Source organism: Saccopteryx leptura, chromosome 1 (assembly GCF_036850995.1).
Source record: "Saccopteryx leptura isolate mSacLep1 chromosome 1, mSacLep1_pri_phased_curated, whole genome shotgun sequence".
NCBI classification, from domain to species: Eukaryota; Metazoa; Chordata; class Mammalia; order Chiroptera; family Emballonuridae; genus Saccopteryx; species Saccopteryx leptura.
The window spans coordinates 57935339-57954100 of record NC_089503.1 but is presented as its reverse complement, the minus strand read 5'-3'; the positions used below and the strand labels follow the sequence as shown (position 1 = coordinate 57954100).

Genomic DNA, 18762 nt, shown 5'->3' with positions numbered 1-18762 from the left:
ACCCGCCTTCTCCCTGTCTATTTACTCTGTGGAGAGAGGGCATTTTTTGTTGTTCTAAATGTTCCTTGTCCCTGTATATCTTGTTTGCCCTCTGGGGACTAACAGGAAGGTGCTCCCCTGGGCAGGACCTGAGAAGTCAGGGAAAGCTACTGGGGCTTGGGGCTGGAGGAAGGGCAGCTGTTGGGCCTTTATGTACAGTCTCATTTAATCCTCACAGCTCCATTCTGAGTGGAGGATTATCCCTGTTTGACAGACGAAGATAGTGGGACTGAGAGCTGAAGTCCTTTGGCTAAGCCAAGGCAACACAAGTAGGACGCGGCCAGAGCCAGAGGCTGACCCAGACAGCCCCTACAACTGCTGAGTAAATTGTAAGCCTGTGGGGTCTGGCTGGGTCTGGTGGGGCAATGCCATGGCCGAAAGGTTCTCAGTCAGGGGCTTCCAGGTGCAGAGCACCAGTGCTGTGTTTTGGGAAAGCATGGGTCAACCTTTGAGTCCAGTGAGGTCTGAGGATCAGGTCATTGACCTCATTCAGAGGAAGAACCTCTGAACTTCGCCTCCCTGGTCAACAAGCCCTCTGAATCCAGTGAGTGCTGAAAAATAACTATCAGTTCACCATGACAGTCTCCAGTGGCCGGCGTGTTTGCTTAAGCTGGGCCAGTCCTCCATGATGAAAGCAGCAGAAGGTGTGTTTACTTGGGCAGCACATACACTAAAACTGGAGTGATGCGATGATTAACATGGCCCCTGTACAAGGATACCACACAAATTCTTGAAGCATTCCATAAAAAAGAAGAAGAAGAAGAAGAAAAAGCATAATGTCCTGACACTTTGAGGTCAGACACAGCCAGGCTCTTGTTTGCTACTGCACCACTGTTTCAGCCATGTGGCCTTGGCCAGTCATAGCTCTCTAGGCTTCATTTTCTGAATCTATAAAACGGGGATGATGATACCCATCGGGGTGTTAGGAGGGTAAGGGATGATTTCTGCTCAGGGTGTAGTTTGGTGTCCTTGACACCTGGCCAGCGTAGATTGACCTAAATATCAGACCCTGTGGGGTCCATGGTCCAGGTGATGCTGTCTCCTTCGTGGGATAATAAATTAGTGATCTGAGCACATGCTAATGATTATTGAGGTTGTGGCTATTGTTTGGGGCTATGATTGATTTGATACTTAGTGCCTAGGAGTACTTCCTCTGATTTGAATATGGTTCTGTTGGGAAAGGGCAATTTGCTTAATAATTATTCCTTTTATGAAACTGCTAAAATGCAACATGGTGAGAAGTCAACACAGTCTGAGGGATTGAACCCAAATGGGCCCCTTACCCTTCACTGGGCCTCAGTTTCCCCAGTGGTAACCTGAAGAGCAGTGGTGGAAGAGATCATCTCCTGGGCCGCTTGGACTTTGCCCCACATATCCCATGGGCAAAGATACTGGAGACCTGCTGTGTGAGGTCTTGGGGTGAGGGCCAGACTTGGGTTCACCTGTCTTTGTCTCAGTTTGCTTGTTACTGCTCTGTCCTTTGGCCCTTAAGGTCATGCCATGGCCCCGTGGAGGTGACCTGATTTTTTCCCCCTATCTCAGGTCAGCCATCTCTCCCTGGGTCCTGGGAGATACTGCTGCTACTCCCCCACCACTTCCTCCTCCCATGGAGATTCTGCCTTTAACTGAGCACTGAGAAGGAAGCCTCCCAGAGAAGCTTGGTGTAGTTTGGGTGGGAGAGAGGAGGGGGCAGAGTGAGACACAGCTTGGACACTGGGCCTTGCTTTGGTGGGAGAGAGGAGGGGGCAGAGTGAGACACAGCTTGGACACTGGGCCTTGCTTTGTACATATTTAGTTAAGCTTCCAGGCCTTTGAACCTACCAGTCTCTGCCCGAAATGCTTCCTCTCTCCCCTTGCGGCAGCTCAGCTCCTTTTTTATTTTTAAAGTGAGAGAGGGGAGATAGAGAGACAGACTCCCACATGCGCCCTGACTGCAGTCTACCCAGCAGCCCCCCATATGGGGCTGATGCTCGAATCAACTGAGCCATTCTCAACGTCTGAGGCCAGTGCTTGGACCAACCAAGCCACTGGCTGCAAGAAGGGAAGAGAGAAAGAAGGGGGAGAAGGAGGAGAAGAGAAGCAAATGGTTGCTTCTCCTGTGTGCCCTGCCTGGGGATTTGTTGTTAGTATTCAGGGTTTCATGAAGAGGAGCCGCACAGGAATGAGACAGCAACAACACTGCTAGTGGAGGACCCCAATCTCTCCAGGATTGAGGTGCCTTAGATCAGCTATCCAATTTATTAAGCAGAAACATGACATCATGCGTAAGAAACTAACAAGCAGAATACAGTGTACAATTTTATTATTTAGTTTTGCAAAACTGATTAGATTGCTCTTGCCCTTTCTGAGACATAACACCACACCATCTGTCTGATTCCTGACCTGCAGAAAGCTCCAGCAGGGCCAAGCATTGCGTCCTTGAGGCCTTCCCTGGACACGACTGCCTTCAATCATGTATGCTTGGTCTCGACCTTCACTTCCTCAGGATGAGAACAGAAAGTCACTTGGTGCTTTGGCTTTCCTCCAACAAGGATTGAACCTGGAATGTCCGTATGCCAGGCTGATGCTGTATCCACTGAGCCAGCCGGCCAGGGCCCAGCTCTTTCTTTTAGGCTCCATCATCCTCTGCTCCCACAGTTCGCTTACCTCCACACCCCATCCTTCAACATGGTCATTCTCTACTGGGCTTTTGTGTCCCTGTCTTTTCTACCACCCTCCTCCTTTGGGGGAGGGCCCAGGTGTGGTTTGCCTCTGGGTCTCTGCTGCCCAGTTGCAGGCCTGGAACACAGCAGACCCCAGAAAGTGGTGCATGGATGGACAGGGCAGGGCCAGGGTAAGGCAAGAGTGGTGCCTAGGGCACAAAATATAAAGGAGCACATGCAATGTGACCTATTCCTGTCCTGTGCAAGGTGAATGGCTGCTCGAGGAAGCTTGCTGGAGTAATAACAGCTACTGTTTTTTGAGTATTTGCTATGTGCCAGGTGTATAACATACATTATCTCACTTAATGTAATCACATCTCCATGTCATAGGTACTATTAGTACCTTATTTTTATTTTCTTTTTTTCTTTTTTCTTTTTTTTTTTTTAAGATTTTACTTATTGATTTTACAGAGAGAGGAGAGAGAGAGGGTGGGGGAGTGAGAAGTATGAACTCATAGTTGCTTCACTTTAGCTGTTCATTGATTGCTTGTTGTATGTGCCTTGACCGGGCAAGGCCAGGGTTTCCACCCAGTAACCTCAGCGTTCCAGGCCGACACTTTATCCACTGTGCCACCACAGGACAAGCAGTACCTCACTTCTCATTTGAGGAAACTGAGACTCAGGAGAGTTAAAGTTTGTGTCCAAAGAGAGGATTGGGACCTGGGACTGCCAGACCCAAAGTCTGCAGGAATCTCCCTGCATGGCCTGCCTTGATTGTCCAGTACTTTCTGACCATGGCTCTGTGGGACTCGGGGGGCTGGGGGCTGGTGTTGGGTCTAGGGATTCTGGCAATCCCATTCTCCCCCTCATGGGGTCTGGAAAGAGTGGAGTGCAGGGGTCACAGGCTGTGTCTACCCCGGGCTTCGGTTTTCTCAGCTGTGAAATGGCTGCTTGTCAGGCTACTGCTGTGACCAGGGTTTCAGGGCTTTGCAGCCCAGTATGGCTTCTAACCTTCAGTTCTGGATTCCAGGGGCAGTGCCAGGTGTTCACCCAAAGTGACTGACTTGCCCAGGGCCCAGTGAATGTGGGTTCCATTCATAGGCCCACCTACCAGGTGTTCTCCTACAGCTCCCCCTGCCCCCAACTGGGGCCTCCCAGAGCCTCTTAGAATTACACCTTGCTGCTGTGGCAGCTTGCCCTGCAAGCAAGAACAATGCTAGATGTAATTTACCAGTCTTGGCGCAGCCGCACTACCTCCTGGGGGCTGTGGAGAGAGCTGGGCTGGGAGCCAGGCCCAGTGCTGTGAGTCATGGGGTCCATGGATGCTCTCTGCTCTCCAGACCACCACCCAGACCTCAGTTTCCTCACCTGGAGGGCTGCCACAGCCAGGGTTCTCTCCTTCCAGTGCCCTTCTCCCAACAGGGCCCCACTGCTGGCTTTCCTCCCTAAGAGTCTGCCAGGAGCTGGGAAACCTTTGAAATTTCCATCTGTATCTTGAAGATAAAATGTTATGCAGAGTTTACACTCAGTGGGTGCCCAGTCTGTCTTGGGGCTCTGTGTGTTCTGCCCACTGCCTGCTGTCTCTGAGGGAGGCCTTTGGTCCTGTAGCCACAACAACTCTGAATCAGGAGGCCTGAGGGAGAATGGGCAGTGTGGGCCCTTCTCACAGTGCACCCGATGGTGGATGCCTCTGTGCCCTCTGGCACTGAGGCTGGCTGGGGGAAAGAGGCATTCCCAGGTTGGACGCTAACGTACAGAGTATCATCCTATTGTCAGAGCCCCTCTATATAGTCACTGTCCAGGAGTATATAGATTTGAGGACGTGCAAAGCCAAACCAACTTCTCCACTTGGATTTAGAAAAGCTCTGGTTTCTTCAGAAGCCACACTGAGTCCTCCTTGATGATTAAGCCTACAAGAAGATCTGGTTTTGGCCTGACCAGTGGCACAGTGGATAAAGCATCAACCTGGAATGCTGAGGTTGCTGGTTTGAAACCCTGGGCTTGCCTGGTCAAGGCACATGTGGGAGTTGATGCTTCCTGCTCCTCCCCCCTTCTCTCTCTTTCTCTGTACTACTCTCGCTCTAAAAATGAATAAATTGAATCTAAAAGAAAAAGATCTGGTTTTGTTTTGAACCCTTGCTCAGCTGCTTTCTGGCTGCCTGATTTAGGCAGGATGCTTGCTCTTCTGTGCCTCAGTTTTCTCTTTTGCAGCACAGGCATGACACCAGCTGTGCATCTTGGATAAAGAGGGAGCGTGTGTTGAATGTCTGGTGCAGCACGCGGACTTTCACATGGCTGCTGCAGAGCAGCATGTCTGGATGCTCCTTATGAGGCCAGATCTGGCCTCTGTCGTCTCTTCACGCCCTTCCTCACCATCACATCCCTCCCATCACATTGTTCATTTACTCATGTTTTATTAGTCATCTTCAGTCTGATAGAGTTCTTGAGTCTTTCCTTGAATTTCATGACCCTGACACTCAAAGGCCAGTTGTTTTGTGAAAGTTTCCCACTTTGGGTTAGTCTGATTTTTTTTATTATATAGATTTAGGTTATTCATCTTTGGCAGAAATATCCAAGCCTGACCCATGGTGACGCAGTGGATCAAGTGTCAACCTGGAAAGCTGAGGTCGCCGGTTTGAAACCCCTGGGCTTGCCTGGTCAAGGCACATGTGGGAGTTGATGCTTCCTGCTCCTCCCCCATTATCTCTCTCTCTCTCTAAAATGAATAAATAAAATCTTTAAAAATTAAAAAGAAAAGGAAAAAGAAATACCACATAAGTGGTGCCTGTCTTCTTTCATTGCATTTTATGAGGCCGCACCCAGTTTTAACTTGTCCCAATTACAAATGATGTTCACTTTGATCACTTGATTAAGGTGAAATCTGCCCGGCTTCTCTACTATGAAGTTACTATTGTCCCTTTATAATAAGTATTTAATGGGAAGATACTTTGAAACTATGTAAATACCCTTATTAAATATTCAATTAATTTATTCATACCTGTATATACTTTGGTTTCCTATTTCATCAGTGTAATATAATTTGTTAACAGTCATCACTTATTTTAATACATGGGTTGTCCCCGCTTTAGCCCATGGTAGGTAGCCAGCTGTCCTAGTTTGCCCAGGTCTGAGGGGTTTCCCAGGATGTGGGCTTTCAATGCTAAAACTGCGAAAGCTTCAGGCAAACACTGATGAGTTGGTCAGCCACACCAGTGGAAGCTGATCATGCTGGCTGCTGAGTCCCTAAAATTCTGTGGGTGGGTTCTTATGTTTTTGTACAATGAGAAGTTTCAGACTCATTTTATACTTACTTACTCTGACCCAGCCTCAGAATTATGTGTTTTTTCAAGAAGACCTAGAGCCAGGACCTTTTGAGTACTGGGCTACATCACACCATGGGAGCAATGGAACTCATTTAGCTTCCTACAGGCCACACTCTCATCTGCCTCTGCTCCTATTCCTTGTCTGTTCTTCCTGCCAAGACCACTTGGAGAAGCTTCCAGACTGAGCTTCTCCACGGAGCCTGACTCCTCACCCACCTCACAGGGCTGCCTCCTCTGTGGCCCTACTAGGTAGTTTAGGGTACCTCCTCATTTTCAAGTAGGTCTCCTCTCTGAACTGGACGCCTTCAAAGGATAGGTCCCAGATTCATTTCTGGCTCTTTTGTGCTCCATATAGGAGTGGAACTGGGTGGAATCATTGTTAAATGATTGGATCTAGTCATACCTTCTCATGGAGCAGGAAAGCAATAAAGGTAGAGTGGCCTATTAAGGATCACATGAGTCTTTATGGCTGGAGTCTGTCCTTGAATTTCAGTTTCCTTTCTTTTTCTTTTTCTTTTTTTTTTGTGTGTGAGAGAAAGACAGTGAGACAGAGAGAGGGACAGATAGGGACAGACAGACAGGAAGGGAGAGAGATGAGAAGCATCAATTCTTCGTTGCATCACCTTAGTTGTTCATTGATTGCTTTCTCATATGTGCTTTGACTTGGGGGCTACAGCTGAGCCAGTGACCCCTTGCTCAAGCCAGCCTCCATGGGGTCATTTCTATGATTTCACACTCAAGCTGGAGCCCACTGGGTTTCAAACCTGGGTCCTCAGTGTCCCAGGCTGACACTCTGTCCACTCCACCACTGCCTGGTCAGGCTGAACTTTGGTTTTCTTTTCTTTTTCCTTTTTTTTTTTACAGAGACAGAGAGAGAGTCAGAGAGAGGGATAGATAGGGACAGACAGGAACAGAGAGAGATGAGAAGCATCAATCATTAGTTTTTTGTTGGGACACCTTAGTTGTTCATTGATTGCTTTCTCATATGTGCCTTGACCGTGGACCTTCAGCAGACCGAGTAACTCCTTGCTCAAGCCAGCGACCTGGGTCCAAGCTGGTGAGCTTTGCTCAAGCCAGATGAGCCCACACTCAAGCTGGCGAGCTCGGGGTCTCGAACCTGGGTTCTCTGCATCCCAGTCTGACACTCTATCCACTGCGCCACCGCCTGGTCAGGCCGTTTTCTTAATTCTAAAATGGAGCTAATACCTCAGAGTGTTGTTGTAACTATAAAATGCCATAATGAGTATAAAGCATTTAGGATAGTACCTGGCATATGGTGAGTGTACCTCTTAGTATCTGTGAGGGAACTTTTTAAATTTTAATGTTTATTTTATTGAATTTAGAGAGAGAGGAAGGAAGGGAGATAAATATATATATATAGAGAGAGAGACAGAGACAGGAACTTTGATCTGTTCATGTATGTGCCCTGACCGGAGATCAAACTGGCAACCTCTGTGCTTTGGGACAATGCTCTAACCAACTGAGCTATCCAGCCAGGACTTTTTTTTTTTTTTGTATTTTTCTGAAGCTGGAAATGGGGAAGCAGTCAGACTCCCACATGCACGGCCACGCCCACCAGGGGGCAATGCTCTGCCCCTCAGGGGCGTCGCTCTGTCGCGACCAGAGCCACTCTAGCGCCTGGGGCAGAGGCCAAGGAGCCATCCTCAGCGCCCGGGCCATCTTTTGCTCCAATGGAGCCTTGGCTGCGGGAGGGGAAGAGAGAGACAGAGAGGAAGGAGAGGGGGAGGGGTGGAGAAGCAGATGGGCACTTCTCCTGTGTGCCCTGGCCGGGAATCGAACCCGGGACTTCCTCACGCCAGGCCGATGCTCTACCATCGAGCCAACTGGCCAGGGCCCCAGCCAGGAATTTGAGGGAACTTTTTATTTAAATTTTCTTCATTATTACAGAAGTTGTAGTATATATTTTAGAAAATTAGAAATACAAACAAAATAAATAAAATCATCATACACATTATTTAGAGATCATCTCTGATAACACCTTAGTGATTGTGCTCCTGAGCTTTTTCTGTGCATTTATTTCCCCCATCTCCACAATGAGATTATATACCATGCATTCTGTTTTGTAGTCTGCTTTTTTTGTTTCGAGCAGCAATATTTATTTTGATTCAGCAAATTTTCGGTACATGTAATACTCAGGTCATATTCATATTTCTCCAGGTGTCCCAAATCTGTTCTTTATTGCTATTGTAGCCATGCCAGTATGCAATCCAGGACCACACTTTCTGTCTAGTTGTTGTATCCTATAAATCTCTCAGTCTAGCCTAGTTTCTTATGACACCGGGTCAGTAACCCTGCAGAATATCTTATTATCTGGCTTTGTCTGGTTGTATTCGCATGGTAACAGTTTGTTCCTCTGTCCTATGAATTTTCTGAAAAGTGGTGTATAGCTAGGGCTTAATGAGTTCACTGTTGCCTAGAATACCCAATAGGTAGTGATGTGTCCTTCCTGTGGGCTCTCATTTGGTTAGTGGTGTCAAGGCCTAACCCACAATTAGGGGGAAGGCAATGTGACCCCACCCTCAGGTGGTTGCATATACCCCCTATTTAGTAGTATTGTAGAAAGCAATGTGTGTGCTTCCCTTGGTACTGATTAACTACCCAGTTCTGGGAGAGCTTTTTATTCATTTATTTCTTTTTTTTTTCTTTTTTATCCACCCCTGTCCACTATTTATTATTTTTTAATGTTTATCTTATTGATTTTAGAGAGAGGAAAGGGGGGGGAGAGACAGGAACATTGATCTGTTCCTGTATGTATGTACCCTGACTGGGGATCAAACTGGCGACCTCTGTGCTTTGGGATGACGCTCTCCAGGGCAGGGAAATCTTTTTAAACTGTGCAGCAAAACTTGTTCACTTGTTGAGGGGAACTTGATCCTGGGGTTTGGGCTCTCAGATGAAAAAAAGTCAGAACAAGGCTATGGACTGAGTTTCATCTTGCTGTGTAAAACTCTAGCAAAACCTGGTTCTGTTTTTACTCGCTTTCCAGACATGTGATCTGGGTTAAATCCCATATCTCTGCTACTTACCAGCTGGGTGACCTTGGGCAAGTTCCTTTACTTAATCTCTCTGAGCCTCAGTTTCCTCCTTGGATTACTTGTCTGGCAGAGTTATTGTGTTAAATTTTTAAAAAAGATATCTGTTGCCTGACCATGTAGTGGTGCAGTGGTTATACAGTAGTGGCCAGGTGATAAGTACCATGGAAGAAAGAAATCATACATTTAGGCATTTGTTTGTTCATCCATGCTTTCTTTTTTCTTTTTCTTTCTTTCTTTCTTTTTTTTACAGAGACAGAGAGAGAGTCAGACAGACAGGAATGGAGAGAGATGAGAAGCATCAATCATCAGTTTTTCGTTGCGACACCTTAGTTGTTCATTGATTGCTTTCTCATATGCGCCTTGACCGCGGGCCTTCAGCAGACCGAGTAACCCCTTGCTCAAGCCAGCGACCTTGGGCTCAAGCTGGTGAGCCTTGCTCAAACCAGATGAGCCCACGCTCAAGCTGGCGATCTTGGGGTCTCGAACCTGGGTCCTCCGTATCCCAGTCCAACGCTCTATCCACTGTGCCACCACCTGGTCAGGCTGTTCATCCATGCTTTCATTTCATTTAACATGTTTCCATACTAGGCTCTGTGCTGAATCAACTATGAGCCTCCCACTGTGAAGTTTAAGGGACCAAGAGGGCACAAATATAGTGACTCAGTGTATGGGATTGCAGAAGGCTTGGCTGGATAATTCAGGAAGGCTTCCTGGAGAAGGACACTAGGACGAGTGGGAGGGTTAGTGGAGACTAAGATGGGGAAGATAGTCTCTGGAGACAGATAGCCCCTCTGCTAGGGGCTGCTGTCTCCTAGCATAGGTGGCTTCTGGGAAGGCTGGACAGGACTTGTGGCAAGTGGTGAGGCCATGTTGGCTTCAAAGGTCGCTGTTCCTTCCTGTCCTCCTTGTTCTCCTCCCCTTGCCTTCTGCCCTCCAGTCCCCTGGCGCCAGGGCTTTGAGCTCTGTGTGACCCTGACAATCCATGTGTCTATCTACAGTGCCGGATGGAGTGCCGTGATGTGCCAGCCGAGACACTCTACGATGTCTTACACGACATTGAATACCGAAAGAAGTGGGACAGCAACGTCATTGAGACTTTCGACATCGCTCGCTTGACAGTCAATGCTGACGTGGGCTATTATTCTTGTGAGCAGGCCTCTACCAGGCCTCCAGCTGAGCCTCTTCCTCCACCTTCCCTCCCGTGGTTGCTCCCATGGCCAGGCTGTTCAGAGACCTGAGTGCTGAATCATAGGGCCACTCTCCCTGATATCCCTGTCCACTCTCAGACTACTGGGCATGCACACACACATACACTAACAAACAGATGCACTCCGATGTGTATAAATTCTATAGAAAAACGTGTGTGCACATGTATGCAGCCCACAGCCATGTGCCACATATTCATAGTCACACAGTTTCATGTCCACACCTCACAATAATACCTTTATTTTCCCATACACTCACATATACAAACAGCCAGGCCAGTAAGGTAAAGGCTCTGTGAGGTTGTAAGGAGCAGGGGTGGCTGAAGACAGGACGGGAGAGGGTTCTGCTCTTTCTCTTTCCTAGCTCCAGTTCTGGGACTGTGGTCTGGTGTGGTGGGTACTTCTTTGGTTCAGGGGAAGCTGGCAGTTAACTAGGCACCCCTGTGTCTCTGGCCTCTGCCATGTTCTCCCTGGCAGGCAGGCAGGCAGGCAGGCCAGTGGTCTGGCTGAACTGTTCCTTGCCCTCCACAGGGAGGTGTCCAAAGCCCCTGAAGAACCGTGATGTCATCACCCTTCGCTCCTGGCTCCCCATGGGCACTGATTACATCATTATGAACTACTCAGTCAAACATCCCGTGAGTTAACCTGCCTTCCCTGCTAGGTGGGCAGGGGAAGATGCCAGGTAGGGCTGGGCCAGCCTAGGGAGAGAACCCTGTGACTTCAAGGCAGGCCCTCAGTTTCCTTCTTATATATTGAGAATAATGGCTGCCGTCTCCATGCTGGAGTTCTCAAGTAGATGAGGAGAGGGCAATGCGGGCCATCACTGTGGGCAGGTGGGGGAGATGGACTGAATTCTGTTGGTGGGTCCGACTGGGAAAGGGGGAGCCAGATGCAAAGGCAGGGTTCTCTGGCCGTCCTTGAGGCTGGGCCGTCTTGCTCACCAGGACAGGCAGGACAGGCAGGTTCAGCTGGCCTGGGCAAGGATGTGTGTGTGTGTGTGTGTGTGTGTGCGCGCGCGCGTACATGTGCATGTGCTCACAAAGACACCTCCCCACCAAGTCTTACCTTCTTGTACCTTCCAGAAATACCCGCCTCGGAAAGACTTGGTCCGAGCTGTGTCCATCCAGACGGGCTACCTCATCCAGAGCACGGGGCCCAAGAGCTGCGTCATCACCTACCTGGCCCAAGTGGACCCCAAAGGTGAGGGTGTGGCCCTGGCAACCTACCATGGGACTTCCCCATATCCCAAGGGATGGGACTTGATCTACTTGGGATCCAGAGGGCCTCTGTTAGGAGCTGTTTTGTATTTTGGGGCATATTCATCCAAAACATCATTTGAACCAAAGTCTGAGATTTTACAATGGTTTGAAAAGCAAGGGCTAAGGTGGTAGCCACTGTCCCACAGTGAAGCTTAGAGCTGTCTTCCTGGGTGCCCAGACCCCTATACTCTGATGTGCTCCCTGCTCACTGGCTGCTCTAGGTCTTGCTGGCTCCCACCCTCTACCCATCCTGGAGGCCTGGCCTCAGTTCTGTTTCCCTTGGGAAGGCTCAGCCACTCCCAAGGCTTCTGTGGCCACCTGACTACATGGCTTTCTCTGCTGAGATCCAGATCCTTGTGGCCACTGGCCTCCTTGACGTGTCCCTCAGGAAGTCTTCTAGGACCTGAGACTCACTGTGTCCAATGCTGAACTCACCATCTCCCCTTCTAACTTACCTCTTTTCCTGAGTGTCCCCTCTAGTCACCTGTGCTAAGAACCTGGGGTCGTGTGAGTCTCCTCATTCTCAGCTCCCAAACCTAGTCACCAATTCTTATTGACTGGACCTCCTAAAGAGCTCCTGAATCTGTCATTTCTCTTCATATTTATCCACCTGGTATGTCCACACAGCTGCCAGAGGAATTTTTCCAAAACACTTATTTCCTCATAACTCTTCTGCTTAAAATTCTTCTGTGACTTTCCATTGCCCTCAGAGTGGAGTCTGAGCCCCTGCCAAGGTTTCCTGGTCCTTCCTCACACCTTTTACACACTCCCATCTCCCTGTCTAGGCAGCCCTATCCCTCAGCCTAGAAACACCTCTCCCCCTTCCTCATCCCTCCAGGCTGTTTCCCATGTCACCTCCTCTATCCCTGTCACACAGAGGAGGTGCTGGCCCCTGCTCTGTGGGCTGGTTCCCCTCTAGCAGAGTACTTGGCACAGTGTTGGGCCCTGCAGACAATGATTCCTCTCTGGGTCCCCAGGGTTGGCCCAGGGTGTGTATCACTGAGTGAATGTGGAGTGAGTAGATGAATGACTAGAGGATGGATGAACCTGAGTGCATTTGCCTGGGTATGCCCTGAACCCCGCTGAGGGCCCCATGGCCAAGGCCCGGGGCTCCCCAGCATCTCACTGAATGAGTGTGCTGGGTTTCAGAGGCAGAGCCGTCGCTCAGGAATGAGACAGGGTGGAGAGCTGGGCTGTGGATTCCAAGTCAGGCCCAGCTATAGTGTTCAGCCAAGAGGCCCATATAGCAGCTAGGCTCCCTGAGGCAGGGGGCTTGGAAGGACAGGCAGGGGAGGGGCTAAGTATCAGGACCATTCACCATAGAGGGGTTGGGTATGAGAAGGGTGGAGAGGAAGCAGCAGGTAGGAGCTTGGTGCGGTCACATAGGACCCTTCAGTTTTCTTTCCTGCAGCCCTTAGGGGCTCAGCAGAAGGGGGCGGGACAGAGTTGAACCTGAGGACCTTAGTCTGAGGTAGAAAGAGCGAGTGAGGATGATGAAGTCTTGTGGGACTTATCTCACCCTCCACCCCCATGGAGAAGAGGGTGGCCTCCCTGGAAACCCCAGGCTAGAGACAGGGCGCTGGGTTCCTGAGGTTGCTTCTCCCCTTCTCTCCTCACTACCCTCCCCTGCTCTCATAGGCTCCTTACCCAAGTGGGTGGTGAATAAATCTTCTCAGTTCCTGGCTCCCAAGGTGAGTGGCCTTGGGACTTTGGGGTATGGAGGCTGGTGGAGAGAGTTCTGGGCTGAGTCAGGAATGGCGACTGGGGGTGAAGGGGTGAGGTTAGGGCTGGGAGCAGAGTTATGAAACTGGGGCAAGAACTCTAGATGCTGGGATCTAGGGGCTTAGTGGCTGGAGGGTGTGGGAGGGGATGTGGCGAGAACCTAGTCCTGTTCCTGTTCAACCCTGACTCGGTGGTGCTGTGGCTCTGCAGGCCATGAAGAAGATGTATAAGGCGTGCGTCAAGTACCCTGAGTGGAAGCAGAAGCATCAGCCGCACTTCAAGCCGTGGCTACACCCAGAGCAGAGCCCGTTGCCAAGCCTGGCGCTGTCGGAGCTGTCGGTGCAGCATGCGGACTCGCTGGAGAATATTGATGAGAGCGCGGTGGCAGAGAGTCGGGAGGAGCGTATGGGCAGCGCTGGTGGCGAGGGCAGCGATGATGACACCTCGCTTACCTGAGTGTGGAACTACAACAGGGACTGAGAAAAGACAGGAAGAGCCTGGGGGTGGCGGATCCTCCTGCGCTTTCTCCCCTCCCATAACCCCTGCGCCTCCTGAGGACGTTGGGCTCAGGCGCAGGTTGGCGCTACAGCCTGGCTGGACACAGCCCTAATAAACAATCCCGTAGCCTCAGCCGGCTAATCCCTATCCCTGCTTCCCACCTACCCCTGACATGACTGCTGTCCTCAATCCCTTTGTTCTATAGTTCATTTTGTTAATTTTATCACTGATCGCCTGACCATTCCTCCTTTCGGCATCCCCTCGCCTCCCCATGGATAGCTGGGGGGTTGGATTGTCAGTACCTCTTCCATTTACGCTGTGTTCCATTCCTTTTGTGTCTGTTTATTAGTTCACTCTTCATCCATCCATCTGTCCTTATTGTGTGTTCATTCTGCCATTTTCTCTAGGCTGACTACCTTTCACTGCTCTAAGAGAAGGAGCAGTTCTGGGGAGAGGCCCCAGGTCAGGGGTTGGAGGGTGAAGTTCTTCTGTGTGACCTTCATCTCCATAAGATCAGTTCTGCTTTGTGATTTTCAACCCCATACGGCCCAACCTATCAACTGGGGGCCTGACATTTTCTAGTCATCAGGGAAGGGAGGTAGAGAGGTCCCTGGGTCTCAGGCCACAGGGCTGTGGGCCTCAGAGCTGAGGTTGGGGCAGCATGTTCTGGAGGAGGTAGTTGAGGTAAGGGTCATCAGTCTCCAGTACATTGATGGGACCAGACCCTGTGATATGAGCCCCACCTAGGTCATTTTGAAGACCTTCAGCCTGTGTTAACAGAAAGGATGGGGTCCCTAGCCCCTTGACAGTGGTCAGATGCCAGCCCCTTGTTCCTGTGTTCTACCTCAATGCTTTGAGGTCTAGAAGGATGCCTGGGCCTCTCCTGTCCTCTGTGGCCCCAAGGTACCCTTGGCTACCTGAGGGACACCCCTGCTGTCAGGTTGGGAGAAGGGCTCTTGTACTCTGCCCTCTCCAGTGTTTTGTACCTGAAATGAATTTGGGGCTAGGAAGTGCTCCCCAAAGTCTGGCCCTATCCTCTCCTCCCCGGAAGTGACTTGCCTTAGCTTTGTCAGAAAGACATAGCAGTAGACTTTCCTGGAGGAGTAGAGTAAAAGTCCAGTGGGGGGTAGGCAGGAGATTCTATAACTCACCAAGACTTGGATTCCAATCCCAGGTTTGCCCAATACTGGCTTTATAATTTTGGACAAGTTGTGGAAATTTTTGGAATCCCATTTCCTAATCCATAACCTGCAGTGATGATTTTTGCCTTCAAGCAGAGGTATGAGGATTGAGATAAAAGGAGTGAGTTATCCCCTGGCCAGATAGCTCAGTTGGTTAGTGTCCTCCCCATATGCCAAGGTTGCAGGTTCTATCCCCAGTCAGGATACATACAAAAATCAACCAATGAATGTATAAATAGAACAACAAATCAATGTTTCTCTCTCCCTCTCTCTCTCCCTCCCCCTTTCTATCACTCTAAAATCAATAAAAATAAAAAACTTTTTTTTTTTTTGTATTTTTCTGAAGTTGGAAACGGGGAGGCAGTCAGACAGACTCCCGCATGCGCCTGACCGGGATCCACCCGGCATGCCCACCAGGGGGAGATACTCTACCCATCTGGGGCATTGCTCTGTTGCAACTAGAGCCATTCTAGCGCCTGAGGCAGAGGCCATAGAGCCATCCTCAGCGCCCGGGCCAACTTTGCTCCAATGGAGCCTTGGCTGTGGGAGGGGAAGAGAGAGACAGAGAGGAAGGGGAGGGGGAGGGGTAGAGAAGCAGATGGGCGCTTCTCCTGTGTGCCCTGGCCAGGATTGAATCCGGGATTCCTGCACGCCAGGCCGACGCTCTACCACTGAGCCAACTGGCCAGGGCTAATAAAAATAAAAAACTTTTTATAAAGTCCAGCACTGAGCCTGGCAAATTAATGACTGCTCAGATTAACAACTTCCAATTTCAGAGTAAACCCCACACTCAACTCTGGTGAGAGCTGTTCTTCCAAATGTCTCAGCAGGATATTTGGAGAAATAGAAGCACACTATGGTCTCTGGCTTGGCTGGCCCCAAAGACGCCCTGGACACAGGAATCATGGATGTCTGCTAAACCCTGAGCCCTCATCTGAGTGTGCTTGCAGAATGGTAGAGATTCTCCGGTTCTCTAGGCCAGCAAAGGTGCCTGGGTGCTAGGACCTCAGGCTGCAGTCTTCAGCCAAGGGATCTTTAAGGGATCGTTAGGAGCTGTGACTGGGCAGGACTCTTCCCCATCACCCTGCCTCTGAGGGATGGGGCCCAGAGAGTGAAGTGGGATATCCTCAGAGAATGGGGTAGGGAAGAACTTCATAGAAGAAGTCAGAGACGTTGGTCGTCCTGTCTCTCACATCCTCTTAATGGCCCTGGGGGTCTGGGCTCCTGGGGGAGGAGGGGACGTGTGGCTCATCCCTCTGGGGGCACAGTTACCAGAAGAGGAGTAGCAAGAGGCAGGGACCTCAGCGGGTTGGGGTGGTGGGGATAGAACCTGAGCCTCCGGAGACCAAAATGGACCTTCTAGCAGCGAGAGCAGTAGGGTAGACAAACACTTCGGCCTCTGCAAGGCCAACCGGACTCGAAAACCATGACTGGGGGCCTTAGAGGGGCGTGGCCACACCTGCCCCGCCCTCCCCTCCCGGGCGTCACGTGGGGCGGGCGGAAGCTCCTGGCCGGGTGGGCGCGCCGGGTCTGAGTCCGCGAGTTGGCTGCGGCGGCGTGAGTCTGTGGAGGCGCCTGAGCGGCGCTTCCCTGCGTGGAGTCTTCGCTCAGAACAGGTCAGTGCGGCTGCCGGGGCCTCGCTGTTCCACGCTCCTTCCCCAAGTGTGGCCCCGAGTTTTCCCATTCCGCAGAAGGGAACGCCGAGGCAGCAAAGCGATTCTGCTCCCGGCGCCTACTTCCGCGGGTGTTTCTTCGGGGTTCAGTTGCGTGTTCTGCGGTCCGGTGGGGGGGGTGGGAGTCGCTTCCTGAGGGTGCGCGGTCTGGCTAGAGACCGTAGGAGGAGTGTGAACGGGCAGGACAGGGAGCTTCCAACCCTCAGCCCTTTGGCATGAAGGCTCTCGGTATCAGGAGGCATCCCGTCTTCGGACGCCTTGCTTTTCTAGTCTGTGAGATGCAGGCTCCCACCTCGTTGACCGTGGAGACCCCTACAGCTCTGCACATGGCTACGACCCTATGCCCAGTAGCTGGGTTGTGACCTTGGGAAGATTACTTCCGGTCTCTGCTCCCCAATTCCCCACCAGTAAATGGTGGCATGGCCTCCCAAGAGTCTGCACCTGGCCCAGTTGCTGGAAAAAAAAAGGAGGTTTGTGTTCACACTGAATGGGGTCAAGCCTGGAGTGGGTTTTGGAGACTAGAGAGAGCATGTCCCTGGGGGTATGGAGTGGGTGTTTGGTACCAGATCACAGGGGGTGTTTTTGTTACTGGGGAACTTTAGTCAAAAGCCATCACAGTATGGCTTCTGTCATATTCATCCACTCCCCCAAAGCTCCCGTCTTCGGAGCCTTTTTTAGTCCCCAGACTTGGGGGGCAGGGAGGGCTGCAGGGTCAGACAAGATGTGTAGAGGTACTCAGGGAAGGGTTTGACTGTGTGAGCATGGGTGTCCAGACAGAGGCACTCAGGATGGCTGTCTTCAGCTGAGTGTGCCCAGGCTAGGGGAAACCTCTGAGTAAGCTCCTTGCAGGGTAGTAGGCTACCAACAGGGTCACAAAGACAGGTGTAGATAGTCACTGAGATGGAATCAGGGACTGGAACTGAACTCTTGGAGGCCCGGGGAGGAGATGCCTGGAATGGCACTGTGAATTGCAGTTACGTGGCAATTCACAAGGATAAGGATCCTCCAAAGGAGGGCATTGCTTGTGCAAGGGCAGAATCTTGCACGGCGAAAATAAGGAATGGAGCGGAGATGAGTATGGCATGAAGAGGTAGTGGGTAGTGTAGAGAAAACTCATATCCCTGTCCTGTGGCAGGTTTGGGATTGTCAGACCTTGGCTTGGGGACTCTGCCTTCCCATTTGCCACTGGAGTAGGGCAAGAGGGGACTGTCCCAGGCAGAGTCGGGACAACTGGGAAGTAGAAATTGGCAGAGGCCACCAGGGGCCCAAATTGTCCCCAGGCTTCACTGGGGCATTCCTCACTTGGACTCAGCCTCCCCCACCCCCACCTGTCAGGCTCCAGTCAGGCTTTTCCATATATCAAGCCTTGGTATACAGGTTGCTTGTCTCTGCACACCTCCAAACTTTTCTCCCCTCACAATCTCCTAGATCCTTTGGGACTTCAGAGGTGGGCTGCTTATTGCTTGCCTAGCCTTTCAGTCCTGTGTAGTGGCTCAGCTTAGCAAAGGCTTTCATGGAGCTCTGTGGGAAGGAAACTGCAGAGCCAAGGGGATGTCTGGGACCTGAGTCAGTCCCTGTGCCGCCATCAAACCCTATGTGTCTGCAAATCCCCACACTTCTCAGTGCTCAGCTCAGTTCCTCAGAGCCTCCATTTCCCCATCTGCAAGATGGGGTGATAAGCCCTGGTCCCATGCTCCAAAAAGAGCCTAGTCTGGAGCAAGAGCTGGGCCTGTCTAAATCCTGCCCCCAGCAGTGAGTGTTTGAATGAAAAGGCAGAACCTGGGGGAAGGGGTCAGTTCAGAGGGGTAAGAGGCCTCTGAGAGACCTAGGAGCTAGTGGTGGACTAACCCAGTATGAAGCCTAGGACATCAGCTAGGAGAAGGGAGTCCCCTCTACTCTCTGGGGCCCTCTCCCCTCCCCACCCCATTCTCTCTTTGGCGGAGCTCAAAGCCAGCCGCTGATGCCCAAACAAGTAGCTTCTGTTCCCAGGGTAGGGGGAGGGGAGGCAGGCCCTGGGCTCTAGGCCTGACCCTGCCTCTCCCCCCCCCACTCCCCCTACATTCTGGCTCTTAACCCTTGGAGGCCTGGGATGGGCCCTGGGCTGCTTCAAGGGCTGGTGCCTCTTACCCACCAGCTGTCACTTCCAGCCCACTTTAGGCTTCCA

At 51.0% G+C, this 18762-nt stretch overlaps 2 protein-coding genes and 1 non-coding gene across 9 annotated transcripts in view; all 3 read left to right on the top strand.

The window, feature by feature from the left end:
- The window catches only part of STARD10 (StAR related lipid transfer domain containing 10), a 33931-nt gene extending 18684 nt beyond the window's left edge, over window positions 1–15247 (top strand). For all 3 annotated transcript variants that reach the window (XM_066367864.1, XM_066367856.1, XM_066367848.1), the window contains exons 3-7: window positions 10059–10206; window positions 10797–10900; window positions 11348–11465; window positions 13163–13215; window positions 13457–15247. In XM_066367864.1, the coding sequence (XP_066223961.1) occupies window positions 10059–10206; window positions 10797–10900; window positions 11348–11465; window positions 13163–13215; window positions 13457–13702 (669 nt within the window). In that variant the 3' untranslated portion in view covers window positions 13703–15247. The remainder of the gene's footprint in view (window positions 1–10058; window positions 10207–10796; window positions 10901–11347; window positions 11466–13162; window positions 13216–13456) is intronic.
- Window positions 686–789, top strand: LOC136390335 (U6 spliceosomal RNA). Its single transcript, XR_010748740.1, has one exon. It is a non-coding gene; the product is annotated as a U6 spliceosomal RNA (small nuclear RNA).
- A 1168-nt stretch (window positions 15248–16415) lies between the features above and the next one.
- The window catches only part of ARAP1 (ArfGAP with RhoGAP domain, ankyrin repeat and PH domain 1), a 73325-nt gene continuing 70978 nt past the window's right edge, over window positions 16416–18762 (top strand). For 4 of the 5 annotated variants that reach the window (XM_066367825.1, XM_066367810.1, XM_066367819.1 and 1 more), the window contains exon 1: window positions 16422–16541. The gene's annotated coding sequence lies outside the window, so the exon portion shown is untranslated. Of the gene's footprint in view, window positions 16542–18762 lie in introns of all 5 variants that reach the window. The other variant, XM_066367791.1, reaches the window with a different exon arrangement.